We start from the raw sequence: 17,227 nt of genomic DNA, 5'->3' as shown, positions 1-17,227 counted from the left end.
TAGATTGTAGGACTTCTAACCAACCTACATGGTATGTGTAACCCGTGTATAGGTCAGTTAGAGTCTCTGTGTGTAGATCATATTCCCAATTTTCATTGAGAAATATCCCATCCAGACTTGGTGTGCCAAACGGTTCTCTTGAAGTGGACGCAATGTCACTTCTTATGGATTGGCTTCTAGGGACCTCTACTTTAGGAAGAGCATCGGAATGTGGTAGCTCAGTAGGGCCCTCATTAAACGAAGTGGGTAGAATATCCACACGGACACTCTTTGGGAGGGTAGGGTCCACATAAGATGTGAATGGCAAATCTACTACCCCTCCTTCCTCATTTACTTCGCTTGTCGCATGTTCAGAGCGTGTAGCTCTACTAAAGGTCTCTATTAGACGACTAAACATGCTAGATCCGGGTTGTGGGGCCCAAACTGGCATGTTTTGGCTTGTCTCCTCAGGGTTCTTGGTAGGGTGCCCTTCCATGGCTTCTGAGTCAGAGGACGAGTCACTATCCACTATTCGTGGATCTTGGGTTGCACTCCCTTGGGTCCCAGCCGAAGGCCAAGATGCTAACGTGGAGGGATGGTGTGAGCCTACGTAAACTGAAACACTTTCTAGTGGCTCAGACTCTAGCACCCGACCAGAGCGTAGATGCATGTGATGTGGGTACCCTACGGGCGTTGGTGACTACCTTTGAAGCCCACACAAGTGGTTTCTTGGGTATTTCGCACCCCGTTTTTACTTGTTTTTAGATTGTTTTTAGATTGTTTTTAACTCGTTTTTGACCCCCTTACTTATGGTCGAACCTGAACTAGGGCGTGTGATAGCTCGAAATGAGCGTATCGTTTAAAGGATCCTAGCGTGCTTTACAGCACCATGTTTGCCTATCCGGAACTCTCGTGGTCCTCAAAACAGTCCGTTTCCCTATGGGGGAAGGGGCGAAAGCCTATTTACTTGTGGAGGAAAGGGTGAGGGCTTTATCCCACATGCTCACTTTACTCCTTGGAGAGTGGGCTACATATAGGGCACAACTTCCCATAAGCTCTCACTTGAAAGAAAGCTATGGAGGCTCACTCTCCTATATATATATATCAAAAGACCGGGACCGAGGCTGGGGTTGGGTCAATTGGGGGTTTTTCTTTTCAAAAAATTTTTCTCCAATTAAAAAATCTTTCCTCTCCACACATTTGGTTTAAATTTAATTTTTTAATTTTTTATTTTTTAAAATTATTATTTTTTATTTTTTATTTTTTGAGATAAGTTTTCTAGGGTTTCTTTCTAGGTTTCAGCCTTGGCCGTGGTGCGGTTCGCACACAGCACAGGTCTGGGGATTCAGAAATCCCCCCTCACACGCAAAAAACCAGATAACAGAACGCACGCCCACACGCGGAGCGGAAAAATAACAGAAATGCAAAAGACAAATTGCAGAAACAGATTGCAAAACACGGAAACACCTCAACAACAAACACACAGTCGCTTCCCTACAGTGTAAATTAAACTTCACGTAGCAGCCCGAGCTGCAAACTGGAGCTTGGTGCAGGGCAACTCCCCGGCAGCGGTGCCAAAAATGTGCGCTTTTGCCGCACAGGTCGTAGCTTGGGACTTGCCGAACACCGTATGCGAGCCACGAATGGCTGCAAGCATACAACCAGGAAAGCAAGCTCAACAGAATGCAAAAGGTGTGTCACTCACCGCTCAACCGCCGCCTTGAAGGATTCCTGCGTCGCAGTGAAGAAGGAGCCGCCGTCGCCGCTCTACCGCCTCTCCGCCCCGCCGTGTCGCTACACAGTGCTCGATCGCTCTCTCACTCTCTCTCTCTCTCACACACACACGCAGGAGAAGGAAACCAAGGAGATAAGGCAAGAGCACTCTTGTATTCACAACACATGAGAATGAGGGTTTTAGGGTTACATTTGACTCTTATAGGTGACTTGGCCGTTCACACATGGGCGCCCATACATGGCCGGCCGATCCTAACCCTTACCCTGCTGATATTCAAGGTGCACCTCTCATCGACGATCACCCAATCCCCTTACCCTGCTGATATTCAAGGTGCGCCTCTCATCGGCGATCACCCAATCCCCTTACCCTTAACATATGGTGCCGACAAGCCCGGCCCATGACTCAGAATATTTAAATTAATGACGTAAAACATAGTACGTCTCAATGTCCGTCATAGATTAACAACAATTCTTGCCCTTGCCTCTTCTCAGCAATGGCCAGTGTATCAGATGGATGTAAAATCTACATTCCTGAATGGTGACTTGCAAGAGGAGGTGTATGTTGAGCAACCTCCAGGCTTTGAGGTTTGGGGAGGATCAAAAGGTATGGTTTACAGGTTACGAAAGGCATTGTATGGTCTTAAACAGGCTCCCAAGGCTTGGAATCAAAACATTGATTCTTTCTTTCTTAGAAAGGGTTTCTAGAGATCAGTTGTATCTCTTTCGGGACCGTAGTATGGTCACCTTGATTATCCTCTATGTGGATGATCTCATTCTCAATGGCGGTCATGTGGAGCACATAGTTGTGACAAAGGCTGCCTTGTCAAAGGAGTTTGAGATGACAGACTTGGGCTTACTCCATTTCTTTTTGGGATTGGAGATTTGGCAGACCCAAAGGGGGTTCTTTGTTTCTCAGTAGGTAGCAGTATGTTCATGAGTTGTTGGAGGCCTTTGGGATGGAGAAGTGCAAGCCTATTTCATCTCCAATGGACCCAAATACCAAACTTACAGTACATGATCCTTGTGAGAAGGTTGATGCCTCTTTGTATTGGAAGCTTGTTGGTTCATTGATTTGGTTGCTGAACACCAGATTGGACTTGAGTTTTCTAGTGGGGCTGTTGAGCTCATTTATGTAGACACCTTTGAAGACACATTAGGATGCAAGATTTCTACAGGGTACGAAGGATCTTGGACTCTTCTATGAGGTTGGAGTGACTCTGATTGGGGAGGAGATCCAGACACAAGGAGATCTACATGAGGCTACTGCTTTACCCTTTGGCTCAGGAGCTATCTCTTGGAGGAACAAGAGGCAGCCAACTATTGCCTTGACTTCTACTAAGGCAGAGTACCGGGCTGCTTGTGGTTCTACTTGCAAGGTGGTGTGGTTACAGAGGTTACTTGGCGAGATTGGGTTTCCATAGAAGGAACCCACGGTCATCCAGTGTGCGACAACCAAAGCTGTATAGCTTTTGCTCGGAACCTGGTCTTCCATGTCTAGACCAAGCACACAGAGATACAATATCACTTTGTTCATGAGAGCAGATTTTGGCTGGAGACATCTTGCTTATCTTTTGTTCGCGTGGTGGACAATGCAACGGACCTCTTTAGGAAGCCTCTACCTCAGCAGATGCTCCGTCTCAGCACTCAAGCTCATTGGGGTTGGTTCCACATCCAGGAGCTGAGAGGGGGTGTTAGCAGTCATCTCCTATATGTACAATATTACTCAGTAGGGAGTGACGGCCTCTGCTGTGGATGTGCCCGCCCAGTTAGGAGTTTTCTGCATTTTTTCTCATTGTCCATATTTTCCCTATATTTTGCTAGTCGTGGGGAGATCCTTTGAGTTGGTTGACTGCTTATCTCCTAGCCGACTTGTTAGGTGTTGGCCGACTGGAGTCTCTGCTGGCCGACTGGATAATATCCAGTCGTGGGCTGTCTTGTTTCACCGCGGTCGACCAGCAGCCAAGGGTGGTATATATACCACCCTTGCCACCCACTCAATCGTTGTACCGGATCTCTTGTATATAGTAGAGTTTATACAGCTTTCTCTCTCCTACAGTTCTATGTTTCTGTTCTCACAGATGTTTGTCTCATTTTCGCTGCCCATTCCGACAATATGTAGCCCAAGACTTCAAGTGCCACACTCTCTTGTGGGGTGAGAGTTCATATTTATAAACCATATATTACATGCATTTAATTGGTAAACTTTAAATCCCATGCCTATGAGTTTTGGATATTTAGAATGACCCCTTATTTCATACAATATATAAACTCTTTATTAAGCATCTTTGTACTTGTGAATTTGATGTAAAATTTAATAAAGAAAGTCAACACATGTGTGGCTCAAGTCAAGATTCCAAGGACTTTGACTGTAGTGTACAGAAGTAATCTTGTAGTGTTTATGCACCAAAACAAATTCGAAACCAACATGATCTTTGAAGAAACAATGGATTCAAGATAGTATAGAGAAGACATGGGTGCAAAACTTAAATAATTTCATATAAATACACAGATGATGATGATATACAATGTATAAATTACAATACCATCAACCCAATAATAATTTTACACCAATCATCAACAAAACCTAGGCTTTTTTCCCCCTAGTTTACAAACTACTAGAAAGAATTCACTTAGCCATATTTGCATAAATATATCCTTGTGCCATCCTCATGAGGTCTAGGCTTAAAAAGCTCAAGCAATCCTAAAACAATTCTCTAGTATTCCTTCACATCAAGAGTAGGTGAATGATAAGTTGATGAAAAATTCTTTAGTAATCCTCCACACAAAGAGAAGAAGAAGAATAAATTAACGACAAATGGTACAACAGCTCACATGAACCCTCCTCTTTTCATTATAGAAGAACCCTCCTCTTTTCATTATAGAAGAATAAATCTCATTATTTACTTACGCTTTATAAGCATAATAAAACAATAGACTTTATAAGAATCAATCTAATTATTTACTTACGCTTTATAAGAATAATAAAACAATAAACTTTTGACCTCGTTTTATAGGATGAATGTACAACACTCAAACTTTTTGTTTTCAAAAAATGGAAAAATTTCAAGCATGCAAACTTAAAAGCAAATATCACTTGCATGGTTTAACCAACTTTATTAGCGTGGCATAGCTTAAAATCATAAAAGCTTTTATTAATGTGTTCATCTTGATGATGATGCCAACTTAACCTAATGAGAAAAAAATTTAATGGAATCCTGGAGCGAAAGATCCATCTTTCTTCTCTTTGTGGTAAAAAAAGTACAAGATTAACAAGGTGTAAGGAAATGAATGAACAACATTGTGTAATGTGGCTTGCATGGGGATTACAACCACTTTTATTTGAAAATAGTTCTTTTGAGATAAAGACACAAGAGTGCATGTGGAATGCTTAAATAAATGTGGGCTAAATGGGCTCATGAAATGCTTTTAGTAAAGTGTATGTAAGAAAGAATGATTGATTTGTATATACAAGTGAGTTTAAAATTGATAACAAGATGCTATCTTTGTAGTGGCTAGTAAGATGATCAAGGCATGAATTGAATGGAAATTATCTCTTGAGACACCTTCTCCAAAGAGAGGGTTTGTGTAAAATCTAGCAATCTATCATCCATCCCATGCAAGTTCACGTGTACACTTCCACCATGTTTTGAAAAAAGGAAGTGAATCATGAGGTCAATCACCTTATGTGCTACCTTTATTGCTGCACCTTATATGCATAGGTTATGATGATCTCCTTTGGGTAAAAGTCATATATATATATATATATATATATATTTTGTGGTGTACAATCCTTTTGAAAAGGGTAGCTAGGTATATATGATCATGACCTATGTCCCTTGAGCTATGGGTACAAATACAATATATTTGAAACATGGTAGTTAGGCGATGATGTCAATCTTCACCTACCTGTGCCAAAATCTATAGGTTATCCCTCAACTTGGAAAGGGCTTTAGCATAGGAATTCAAACAATAAGGATGTTTCTAGATGAGTTCCTAGATGAGTATGCATTTCCCCACATCAAAAAAGGGCATGATGGATTTCTTAAGTAGCCGCTAGTGCTTCACACATAAGAGCCCTACATAAGGCCCAAGCATGTTTTAATGTTCTCAATCCACACTCACAGGTCATCCCTATCTACATAGTTTAGGCATGCATCAGAGCCTTATTGGAGTTTTGCTCAGTCCTTGATAATGTCCAATACACATTCTGAGGGCATCCCTATTTACACAAAAAATTTTGTGTTATGTAAATAAAGGTTGTGGATTCCCATTTGAAAAATATTAATGTAAATACATGTGTTATATTCCAAAAACCAAAGTGTGGGGGTTTCAAGCTCCTTTTCCCATCCATCATGAGGAGGCGAATGAACTTAAGGTGGCACTTGACATAGAACTAGACATGTTGGACATTATTTAAGTGTATATAAACAACACATCAAGGAGATCTAATGGTTAATGTTCCATCTTGCAGCTTTTAAATTATAGGTGGTAGCACTATAACCAATGTAATGAATCAAGCCAAATTTTAGAAAGGTGATCCTACACCTGCTCTGTTGGTGCATTGACTTGCCCCATTTTCTACGTGTTAAAATGGAGAGGGTCTTATCAAGGTGGTTGAACCTAATTGATGGAGGAGGTTTTGAAGAATGGGAACTCTGAGCAAGGAGGTTTTCTACGTGTTAAAATGGAGAGGGTCTTATCAAGGTGGTTGAACCTAATTGATGGAGGAGGTTTTGAAGAATGGGAACTCTGAGCAAGGAGGCTCTGGACACGAGACAAGCTCCATGCACTCTTGAAAATTAGAAGCGACCTCATGTTGCAAAACGCTACAAATGTCCTTTTTGCATTGCATGTAAGACTCAAAAGAATGAAGACATTTTGTTCTCGTTTCTTTAAGGATGGATACCTATTCTTGATAGGGTATTGGCGACCCTTGCTTGGCCTACAAGGATGGGTAGTGAAGGAGCCTAATTTTGAGATTAAGTGTAGTGAAATGGACCCGAAAGTACCTTTTCTTCTACAACTTAGGCACATAGGTTTGTAAACATGATTGGTCATACGTTGCTTGGGCATTTTTTGATCTTTAAACAACCTACGAGTCCAATTTCCTTTATGCATGCATAAATACGATTTTGTGTTGATCTTATGGGGCAATAGATACCTAATTATATATTGAGAAACCATCTAAGACGTTGTAAGACTCCTCTCTAGTTACTCTCTCCAAAACATGGTCGGTGTATGGCAAAGGATAATGGGCCTTGTTGCGTGTTGCCGCATTGACCTTCTTCAGATTCATACATACTCTAAGCTTCCCATTTTCCTTGGGCACAATGATAATGGACAAATGCCAGTCCGTGTGCTCAATCTCATAAATGAAATCGGCAGCAATGAGAGTGCATCAATTTCCTCCTTTACAATTCTTTGAGTATCTCTTTGTCTCGATCGACATGATCCTTCAATGATGGGAATGGTATGTTGTACCACTTTAGGTGGCACTCCCTTCATTTCAATGTATTTCCAAGGCAGCATGTAGTGACACTTAGACTCTGGGTGGTGAACAATTTCGATGCCTGACATCTACGACGATGCTAGGGGGGATGATAGTAGCAGCTCTTGTTTGATTTGACCCCTAGCATAGGAGTGCACTTCGTGCTTCCAAGTTCCAACTCACTCTCTTTGCACTTCCTACTTCCAAGTTCCAACTCACTCTCTTTGTTTCTTAAATCACACTTCTAACGTGCAGGTCCCAACTGACTCTTGGGTGAGAGACCGTGAGCTTGAACTTTGAAGTGGTGGAGCGCCTAGGGAAGATCGTAAATAGGTATGTTTGTTGCTAGAGTGTGGACCGGTGGTTCAACTGTGCAACAAACAAAAGCTAAGCGAGGGGTCCCACACGCTCACGAGGCAAACTGACCAGGGCAAGTTTAAGACATCAAAAGTGGGGCGTTTTAAAAAATTGCCGGTCGAGTATTCAATTGAAAGAAATGGCGTGCGACTTCAGAAGCGGCAACGGCTATAAATTTTGGATCGTGGATTCTTTTGAATCTTGGCACAAAATAGGCAAAACCGTGTGGATCGGCGCAAAGGATCGTGGGTTTTGGCTGCACCTCCAGTTTAGAAAATTTCGGTCCAAATATAAAGGGAGCAGAGGCCAGGGCTGGGGTGTCTTACAATCACAGGGCTGTAAGCGATCGTGGCACCCCTTTCCGAAATTTAACCCTCCTACGTAAGACGCCACAATCTAGTTGCTTGCTTGCGTGGCAGCCTTAGGCCCCAACTTTCGAAACAGGTCCAAGTGACCGTTTGAAGGGCGGTGGTGGGGCCCACTGTCCAACGTGGCTCAGCCATTGCGGTGAGAGTCATCATCCTCTTGAGCTTAAACTAGTAGAGCAGAGCAGTAATGGTAGCAGCGGCCACGCCAGAGAGGCAGGCAGATTTACACACACCCAGCGGTGCTTTTCTTGGCCCAATCCAGGTTTAGCATAAGCAAAGAAGCTTCAAAGTTCAAACGCCATAGCTGGTTGTCTGCTCCACCTTCACAGCTTTCTAAGTTCTTCTCTGCATCTTCAGCTTCTCTGTCTTCATCCTCTCTCTCTCTCTCTCTCTCTCTCTCTCTCTCTCACACACACACACACACACACACACAGGTTGGAATTCCCCCTTCTCGTTTCAGCTTCTTGGCCGCCATCGCTTGCTTCCCTTCCTTTTGGCCTGCGATACATACTGGAACCTCACAATTCAGCCTTTACAGAGCTCTCTTGTGTCTTCCATCTAATTTACAGCAGCAGGCGCAAGTGGGGAAAGTGAATCATCGGCGTAACGAAGTCAGGTTTTCAATCATACTCTTCCTAGGTACGGACGGAGCTGCAACGTAATGTTGCTACCGCTTTGCTTGCGGAGCTCAGCAGCGTGCAACTCTTGGTAATCTGCTGCTTCCTGCAAGATCTACAGGTGGAAAGTACAGCGTTTCGTCAGAGATGATGCAGCAAGCACACGACGCCATGGCGAGGACTCCAGAGCCTAGAAGCTTGAAGTTCGAGTGCAGTTCCCCTTTGTTCGGCTTGGACAGAATTCCACTGGCCCATCAAAACAGCGACGCTTCCAACTACGCCACAGATGTAAATGAGAGCACGCGCGTTGATGTTGCTGCGGCAGAGGGCGTGCCAACGGACGGGCGTCAAGTTTCATCTGAACGACTGAGCGATGTGCATTTGGCCTCCAGGAAAGCAAACGAAGCAGGTAGATTGAAGCTTCTTCAGCTGGATTGTTGCTTTTGCTTGTTTCTTTTCTTCCTTTGCAATTGGTTTGAGCGTCTTGCCGTCGTTCCAATTGAACGGAAAATTTCCTATACGGTGTTTGCACGGTGTCGCTGTTATTTGCAGCTGCGAGAAGGTCTCAGGCTGCGTCATGGCTGCACAGAATGGTTGGTCCTCTAGACCTGCCGTTAGACCCTTCCGAAGAGGATCTCCGTTTGTGCTTGAGAAATGGCCTTGTTCTCTGCAACCTCATCAACAAAATCCATCCGGGAGCAGTCCTTAAGGTCCATTTTTCAACTTGGTTTTGGCCGGACAAGCATGCTTATGTGATGTGATGGCCTCCGTTCAGCACTTTGATTCGTAACCAGTTGAAGGTTCAATCTGTCGAATTTTTTTATTTCTCAGATCGTGGAAAATCCTGCACCTTCCAGTCCTCCCCCACAGGGCGCAGCACTGTCGGCATATCAATATTTTGAGAATGTCAGAAACTTTCTTGTAGCGGTAGAGGAACTGAAATTGCCATCATTTCAAGCCTCTGATCTTGAGAAAGTGAGAGCCGTTGAATCGTTTGAATCTGCCTCTAAGCAGTTTGAAATTTAACCTTGGAAACCTTGGAATAAGTCTTACATGTTCTTTTGTTGTGCTCTTAAGGGAAGTTTGCAAACGGGCTCATCAGCCAAAGTGGTGGACTGCATTCTGGCTCTTAAGGCATATCAAGAATGGCAGCTCAATGGAGGACAAGGCTTATGGAAGTTTGCAGGAGGCCCCTACAAATCTCCATGTGCTCTGAAATCCACATCCAAAGTAAGCAGTCAGTTCCGCAAGCGGTGGGCCTTCTCTGGACTTAATGGCCCTAAGAACCTTTTTGAAGAGTTGGGTAGTCCCTTTGTTCATGCTGGAAAGTTGGGGCAATCGAAGGGACACAGTGGCAGTGAGCTTTTTGAGGAGTCTGAGATTGCGTGGACTACTGGTTTGTCACCTGCATGCAATGGTAGGCCTTTTTCTTGCTTTGTTTCATGCTTGCCAATCATACTAAGTTTGCAGTCATCTTAAGGGACAGTGCAAAATCTAGTTCAGCTATCTTCCTATATGTCCTTTCAGATTTCGGTGCAGCATGGGTACAGCATGTTAGCCGGAAGTCTGGTGATGTCCTCCATACAAAAGGCGAGAATTCACAGGAAACTTCAATGGTGCAAATGCTGGAGACAACAAACGGTCTTGATGTACCGTCCTCCTCTTTGAAACTGAAGTGACATTTTTGCATTATCTCTATCTTGTGTAATGGGAAATTTTCGCTTTGTGCAGAGTATCTCTTCAGAGTCACTCTTGAAGTTGGTGATGCTAGCTCTTCATGACAAGCAGCCGGAAGAAGTGCCTGTGGTTAGTACAGCCTCGTTGTGCTCCTTCATTATTTTGTCTATCAGTTTCTCTTTTCTTTTATAAGTTAACTCTGAATATCGTGTGAGACTGCAGCTTGTTGAGTTCATGTTAAGGAAAGTCATGGAGGAATTTGAACGAAGACTCATATGTCAGGAGGAACAGGTAAATCTTCGGTTCGTGTTCATTATTTTCAAATTTTACTTGTTAGACGAGCCAATCTACTTGGATGCTCTGCAATTTGGTCTACACAAGGGATGGAAAAGTCTCATTACACAACACGTATTTCTTTCTTTAGACATACACAACATTTTGGGCTCCCAAAATGTCTCAACTTCTAGTGGAACAAAAAAGATTCCCTGGGTCTACATAGACCGTGGTTCTATCAACCTCTCCAAATACATTCCTACCCCCGTCAAAAAAGCATCTTCTCCCTTTAAAATCGCCCAAGACAGCATTACGCCATCATAGTAATAGCAGTACTGCTGCGTGTTGATAGACGATGTCCACCCTTTCCTCTCTAGTTCATATGGAGACTCTCAGCTCAGTTGTAGGCTCATTGAACATATTGTACTTCCAAGATTGAGCAATGGTCACCACAGAAATCACTGAGTGTTAAGAAGGGTAAGTGGGCAGCATCAGGTTTCGCAAAATTACACTGATAATCATGTTTTTGATTTAAATGCAATTGGTCATGTTAATTAATGATGGTAGATAAACCTACCAAACGAATTTGAAGGGTAAGTGGGCAGCATAAGCTTTCGCAAAATTATACTGATAATCATGTTTTTGATTCAAATGCACTTGGTCATGTTAATTAATGAGGGTAGATAAAGCTCCCAAACGAATTTGTGGGGTACATCTCAAATTAGACACCGAAAACGGTGTTTCTTTATTGCTTTATGGTAGAGTGTCTACATCGATGATCCATCTAATGTGTGTGCCGTTTGCTTCCTTAGCATGATGATCAGGTTTGCACAACCACATTGAATTTGCACAATTTTGATGAATTCAAATTTTGCCGTCATAAAAAAATTCAAACAGGCTTACGTCAAATTTTTTTGTCCACTTATGCGTGTGTCCCACGTGAGATCTAAAAGTGTATGTAAATTCCATGTGAAGTGGAAGCAGAGCAAAGGAGCAGTACTGGAGGATCTTCCCCCTGCCATGAGTGATCGTTTAGAACAGCAGGCTGAATTGCAAGTGCTTCAAATGGAGCTAGAACGAGTTCAGAGCATCGGCCAGCAGCGATCACATATTCTGGAGTCACAAAATGAAGAACTCAAGGTGTGCAATTTCATTGCCAGTCAATTCAAAAGAGTCCTTGGATGCACACCCACCATTGGTGATTGCTTTCTTATGTCAGTTTTGATGTGCCTTCAGAGGTTGAAGCATTTGTTGGAGAGGACAAGGTTTGAGTTTCATGATGTGCAATGTGACTGGAGGAAGGAGATGGAGGTCCTTGGTAAGTTCTGCATTGACTGTATCGAAACTGTATCCAACTGTGTGTGAGAGATCTTTTCTGGTTTCCACTGGCCCCTGACAGTTCCCCTCTTTGCATGCACAGACACTAAGCTCCATGGCCTTACTCAAGCTGCAGAAGAATATCATAAAGTTGTGGCTGAAAACAGGGAACTTTATAACCAAGTGCAAGATCTTAAAGGTTAGTTTTCATAATCAAGCCTCTTTGGTCTCTTTGATGAAGGCCTAATGAAACTGCACCTTTGAATTTTTGGCTAAGCTTCTTTTTAAAAAAACTGGTCACAGGAAACATCAGAGTGTATTGTAGAGTGAGACCCTTTCTTTCTGGTCAAAATGGCAGTCAAAGCACTGTGGATTTTGTTGGAGAGAAAGGATCTATAATGATTGTAAACCCTAACAAGCAAGGCAAAGATCTACGCAAATCTTTCAATTTCAATAAAGTTTTTGGACCCTCTGCAGCACAAGGTAAAAATTTAGTGCAGACCCGGAAAGAAAAATCCAGCTTAAATTTTTCCAAAGATGGCACCCTAAATTTTATCTTCTGTTGCAGAGGAAGTTTTCCTTGACACACAACCATTAATTAGATCTGTACTTGATGGTTTCAATGTATGCATTTTTGCATATGGCCAGACCGGATCTGGGAAGACCTACACAATGGCAAGTTATTCAACTACTTAGCGCGTGCGTGTGTATGTGTGGAGAGAGATTGTGCTCATTCCTTCAGGAATGGCAGTACTTCACTTTGAAGTTAAGAAAGCTTGTTTTTGTCATCGCAGACAGGTCCAAACAACCCATCACCGAAGGATTGGGGAGTCAATTTTCGAGCTTTGAATGATCTGTTTCAGATATCTCAAAACAGGAAAGACTTCATGAAATATGAGGTTGGAGTTCAAATGATGGAGATATACAATGAACAAGTTCGAGATCTCCTGTGCTCAGATGGTTCAAACAGAAGATATCCTTTCTTTCCTGAAAATATTGACATGCATGCTGCATTAGGACTTGTGTTTTAAGACTTTCTGTGTAAATACAAAGTATCTACATTCAAAGCTTGACTAAAACAAACACTAGAGATTCGTAACAGCTCACAGCAGAATGGACTCAATGTTCCTGCTGCAAGTATGGTGCCTGTTGGATGCACTGAAGATGTTTTGGAGCTCATGACCCTTGGACATAAGAACCGAGCAGTGGGTGCTACTGCCTTAAATGAGCGAAGCAGCCGCTCTCACAGGTACCATGCTTTCATAAGATCATGACTTCACTAGAAGCTTCTTCATACTTCTCTTTGCTCATTGTATGATAACACCTCTGCCATAATGCATTGCAGTGTGCTGACAGTACATGTTAAAGGCACAGACTCAGCATCAGGGGCTATTCTTCGTGGATGTCTTCACTTGGTTGACCTTGCTGGGAGTGAAAGAGTTGAAAAGTCGGAAGCCACAGGAGAGAGGTTAAAAGAAGCACAGTACATCAACAAGTCCCTTTCAGCTTTAGGAGATGTGATAGCTGCACTTGCGCAAAAGAATGCTCATGTTCCTTACAGAAACAGCAAGTTGACACAGCTGTTGCAAGATTCATTGGGTATGAAGACCAAGTTGGCACAGCTGCAAGAATTTAGCTGCGGGTTTCTTTCAGATTACTGCACTGTTTGACTTTTCACAGTAGATTTGAACTTCTGCCCTCATTGCAGGTGGACAGGCAAAAACTCTCATGTTTGTGCATGTAAGTCCCGACGAGGACTCATACTCTGAAACCATCAGCACCTTAAAATTTGCAGAGAGAGTGGCCACTGTCGAACTTGGTGCTGCTCACTCTAACAAAGAAAGTGGGGAAGTTCGAGATCTCAAGGATCAGGTAAGGGTTTAAAAACAATGTAATGCTTTCTTGCCTGTCAGGTGGGTGGAGAGCTTGACTAGCATTTCTTTGAACGATCACAGATAGCCTTTTTGAAAGATGCCCTAGCTAAAAAGGATGCTGAGCTTGAGCGATTCCAAAAGGAATTGAGAAACAAGCCTGTAGAATGCGCACAAGAGAAGGTCAGGACAAAGCCCGGGAAATCGCCAGGTCAGCTTCAAATTCGAAGGACAAGTGTGGATGTGGTGCAAGGTCAGGGGAAACGCAGGCAGCCCTTGGAAGAGGTGCGAAATTCAGAGGTAAGGGCAAAGTCAATGCTGTTGAAGAAAGCTTAAATGTGGATGACTTCACCAAAGCTTGTTCACTGTGTAGTTTAATGAAGATTGACTGAAGTGCAGTTTACTTGATATTTATTATTCGCATGGCTTGTTTTTCAGGTTCGCCAATACAGCCCTGGCAACCTAAGCATTGCAGCCCAGAAAAGCCTTCCTAATGCAGATGTTCAGTCAATAGACCTGGCGCAAGCTCATTCTCCCAATGTCTATGGAATTGTGTACTGCGAAGAGGACTCTGTGAAACGAAGAGCAGAAGAGGACTCTGTCAAACGGAGGGCAAGCAAGCTCCCTAGACAGGCTGCTGCCTCTCCAGACGAGGAATGCAGGTCTTCTCCCGGCTTAGAATTTCCCTTTGAAGCTCCATCCATCCGAGGGGTCAGCAAGAATAAGATAAGGCGTGAGGCTTCTGTGGAGCCGGAGCCCGTGAGCTCGATGAGCACTGAAATTCCTGTGCGAGCAAGCAGGAATTTCAGTGCTCAGAGCGATGTGACGCCCGTGAACAGATCAGTTCATGCTGTCGGTCAAACCATGTCTCTGCTGTTCAACAGTGGGAAGGCGGTGGGAGACGAGATTTCAGGTGCGTCCCTTGCGGGGACCAGTACAACCACCACCACCTGCTCATTCGAGGGAGCAGAGTCAAGGCTACGACAGTCGCATCTGAAGCCGTTCTGCAGCCAAGATGACGAAGACTCAACAGAAGTCTTGACGGGGCCAAACTGCGAGGAGGAAGAAGCTGCAGCAAGCGAATGTTCAGAGGATGCGGCAACTTGGCATAAAGAGGCAGGGCCTCCTACATTTATCCACGCAACAAAGGGCAACAAACGACGGAGTGCAGAAAGTAGAAGGTCAATTGAAGCTCAAGTTGTTTTTTTTGTGTGTTTGTGTATGTTTGTATGTGTGTGTTGTCAGAGAGAGAGAGAGAGAGAGAGAGAGAGAGAGAAGAGCGCTCACAATCAGAAACCTACATGAGGCCCTGCCTCGGTGTTTCTGATTGTGAGCTCTCTGTCTGTCTGTCTGTCTCTCTCTCTCATATATTGAGGGTTTGCTTCTGTATTTGTTTGTGAGGATGAATGTGTGTGTGTGTGAGAGAGAGAGAGAGAGAAAGAGAGAGAAAGAGAGCCCACAATCAGAAACCTACATGAGGCCCTGCCTCGGTGTTTCTGATTGTGAGCTCTCTCTCTCTCTCTCATATATTGAGGGTTTGCTTCTGTATTTGTTTGTGAGGATTATTCATAATAGTCTCAGAAATCTAAACCTGTTCCTCCTATGTTTTGACAGGGTTTCTGTTAAGACATACACAAACAGCTAAACACAACACTAACCTCCTCCTTTGTTTTGTCAGGGCTCCCACTACTAAGCAGTCGTTGAGTTCTTTGCCCAAGACGGACAGCAGCGCCGCTTCAGCTGTGCAGAGACACACCCGATCGAGGAGATTTTCTTTGCTAGGAGGCACCTCCACTCCGGGTTCGGAAATGAAGAAAGCAGGGGGAAAGGCTACCACCTTGGAATCCAAGCTCATTGCAGGTAAAAGGACTGATTTTTTTTCTAATTGCAGTTAAATGCCGGCCCATGCAAGCACTCTTCGAGTAGACTTAGTACTATTTCATAAAGTAACGAAAGAAGTCACCTGTCCATTCTTGCAGTCTCTTCAGAAGGAGGCAGCGTGGAGTGTTACGCCAAGGCAACCGTGCCCCGCCAGTCTACCACCACAAGCACCCAAGCTGCTGCGGTTCAGAAGTCATCCAAAAGATGGGTGTAGTCTTCGAGTCTAATTGCAGTTGCAAGCTTCAACGCAGGGGACTTCTGGGTGGTTTCTGACATTAGAAACCGTGTGCCCTGACTTTCTTTATTTATATGTTTGTACACACAAAATGAGAGGAGGGACTTGTTTATCTAATTGATTGCTTCAACCCGGTCTTCATTCGAAGGCTTTGTAACAATTGTTTAGGAACCACTCAAATTGGTTTAGACGGTGCAACTTGCCCGCCAATTTTGCTTTAGCACTATGTTGAATATCCAAAGCAGCGCACTCTCTGTTTTATGTTCAACTTAACAATAGTTCCTTGGTAACGTAAGTCCCAGCTGTTTTTTTTTCACTCAATTAATTATTAATTAGAACAGAATTTTAACGTTGGGTTTGATTTAAAAAACGTTTTGTAATATAGAATCGAACAAAATCCTTGGCACTCAAACTCAAACTCTGATGGGCGGATTGGCAAGGATCCTAAGTTGCTTTCTCCCTCCTGAATTGTAGGATAAAGGATCCTAAATGGGTCTCTGTTGTCTGTGAAGGACAAGGGACTTCTCTCTCTCTCCCCCCCCCTCTCTCTCTCTCTCTCTCTCTCTCTCCCTCTCTTCCTCTCTCTCTCTCTGGGGTCTGAAGGACAAGGGACCTCTCTCTCTCTCTCTCTCCCCCCTGACACAACTCGCACCAGAGGTGAGAAGGGGGGAAAGTACAGGACAATATGGAGTAATGCAGAAAAGGTTACAGATGCATACACGAAACATTGTTTGAATGCAGTTCGGGACATATGCAAGATCCATGATGTGGAGATTGAGAATGTAATGTAAAGCATAGACGGTATGGCAAGTTGAAATGGGTAATGTAATGCAAAAAATGCGGGGTGAGATGTGAGCCGAAATGGAACAGACGATGCATAATTGGAAAACAGAAATGCAAGCAGAATGGGAAAAACAGATGGAAGAATGACATTCTTAAAGGGAAAGATGATATTATTGCAAGTCTCCAGCAGGAGGTCATGGACTGCAAGGCACAAATCGAATCTGTCAAACAAGAGGAAAGAGAGATTAGTGTGATGCCTGATTTAAAAAATGAAATGTTTCAAAAATACATGTACAGACTAAATGCTTGCATGGAACGAAGTTGCTGAAAAAAACATGTAGCAGAAAATGCTAAATGGATTGAAGTGGTGAAACAGCACACCGCCATCAACCACCGTTATAAACAACACATTAGAAGAGGAATATCGCAGGAAAGTGCGTGCCTTACATGTACGAGTGACTGGACTCAAGTAGACAGAGAACCCAGAGAATGATGCTAAGGATTTTATGTACGTCTCGATAATGAGGCTCGTTTCATGTGGATTAGAGTCAGGGCAGAGGAGGCTAGAGAGTATACATTGCGGTATGTTATTTAGCTCCATCCACCTCTAGGTTTGCCACACAGGGACAATCCCCCTACTGTGCATT

General features: G+C 43.5%; 1 protein-coding gene across 1 annotated transcript; it reads left to right on the top strand.

Moving 5' to 3' along the window:
- The first annotated feature begins 8,242 nt into the window (after nt 1–8,242).
- Nucleotides 8,243–16,058, top strand: LOC147631542 (kinesin-like protein KIN-14Q). Its single transcript, XM_086808055.1, has 20 exons — nt 8,243–8,952; nt 9,096–9,253; nt 9,375–9,518; nt 9,621–9,960; nt 10,071–10,192; nt 10,275–10,349; nt 10,443–10,511; nt 11,469–11,633; nt 11,730–11,811; nt 11,914–12,009; nt 12,114–12,293; nt 12,379–12,485; nt 12,605–12,784; nt 12,896–13,059; nt 13,156–13,409; nt 13,519–13,682; nt 13,766–13,981; nt 14,120–14,862; nt 15,360–15,541; nt 15,661–16,058. The coding sequence occupies exons 1-20, from the start codon at nt 8,691–8,693 to the stop codon at nt 15,774–15,776; spliced, it is 3,819 nt and encodes a 1,272-aa protein (XP_086664181.1). The 5' UTR covers nt 8,243–8,690; the 3' UTR covers nt 15,777–16,058.
- Nucleotides 16,059–17,227: the final 1,169 nt, after the last annotated feature.

This window comes from Cibotium barometz, chromosome 14 (genome assembly GCF_041138505.1).
Source record: "Cibotium barometz isolate CiBa-2024 chromosome 14, ASM4113850v1, whole genome shotgun sequence".
Taxonomy (NCBI): Eukaryota; Viridiplantae; Streptophyta; class Polypodiopsida; order Cyatheales; family Cibotiaceae; genus Cibotium; species Cibotium barometz.
Note: the sequence above shows the minus strand (reverse complement) of the source record. Positions and strands in the feature narration are given on the sequence as shown.

Coding starts and splice junctions, on each gene's coding strand:
- LOC147631542 (XM_086808055.1), top strand. CDS start 8,691: ATGATGCAGCAAGCACACGACGCCATGGCGAGGACTCCAGAGCCTAGA. Junction 9,961..10,070: donor TTTGTCACCTGCATGCAATG/GTAGGCCTTTTT, acceptor ATGTCCTTTCAG/ATTTCGGTGCAGCATGGGTA. Junction 11,634..11,729: donor CACAAAATGAAGAACTCAAG/GTGTGCAATTTC, acceptor ATGTGCCTTCAG/AGGTTGAAGCATTTGTTGGA.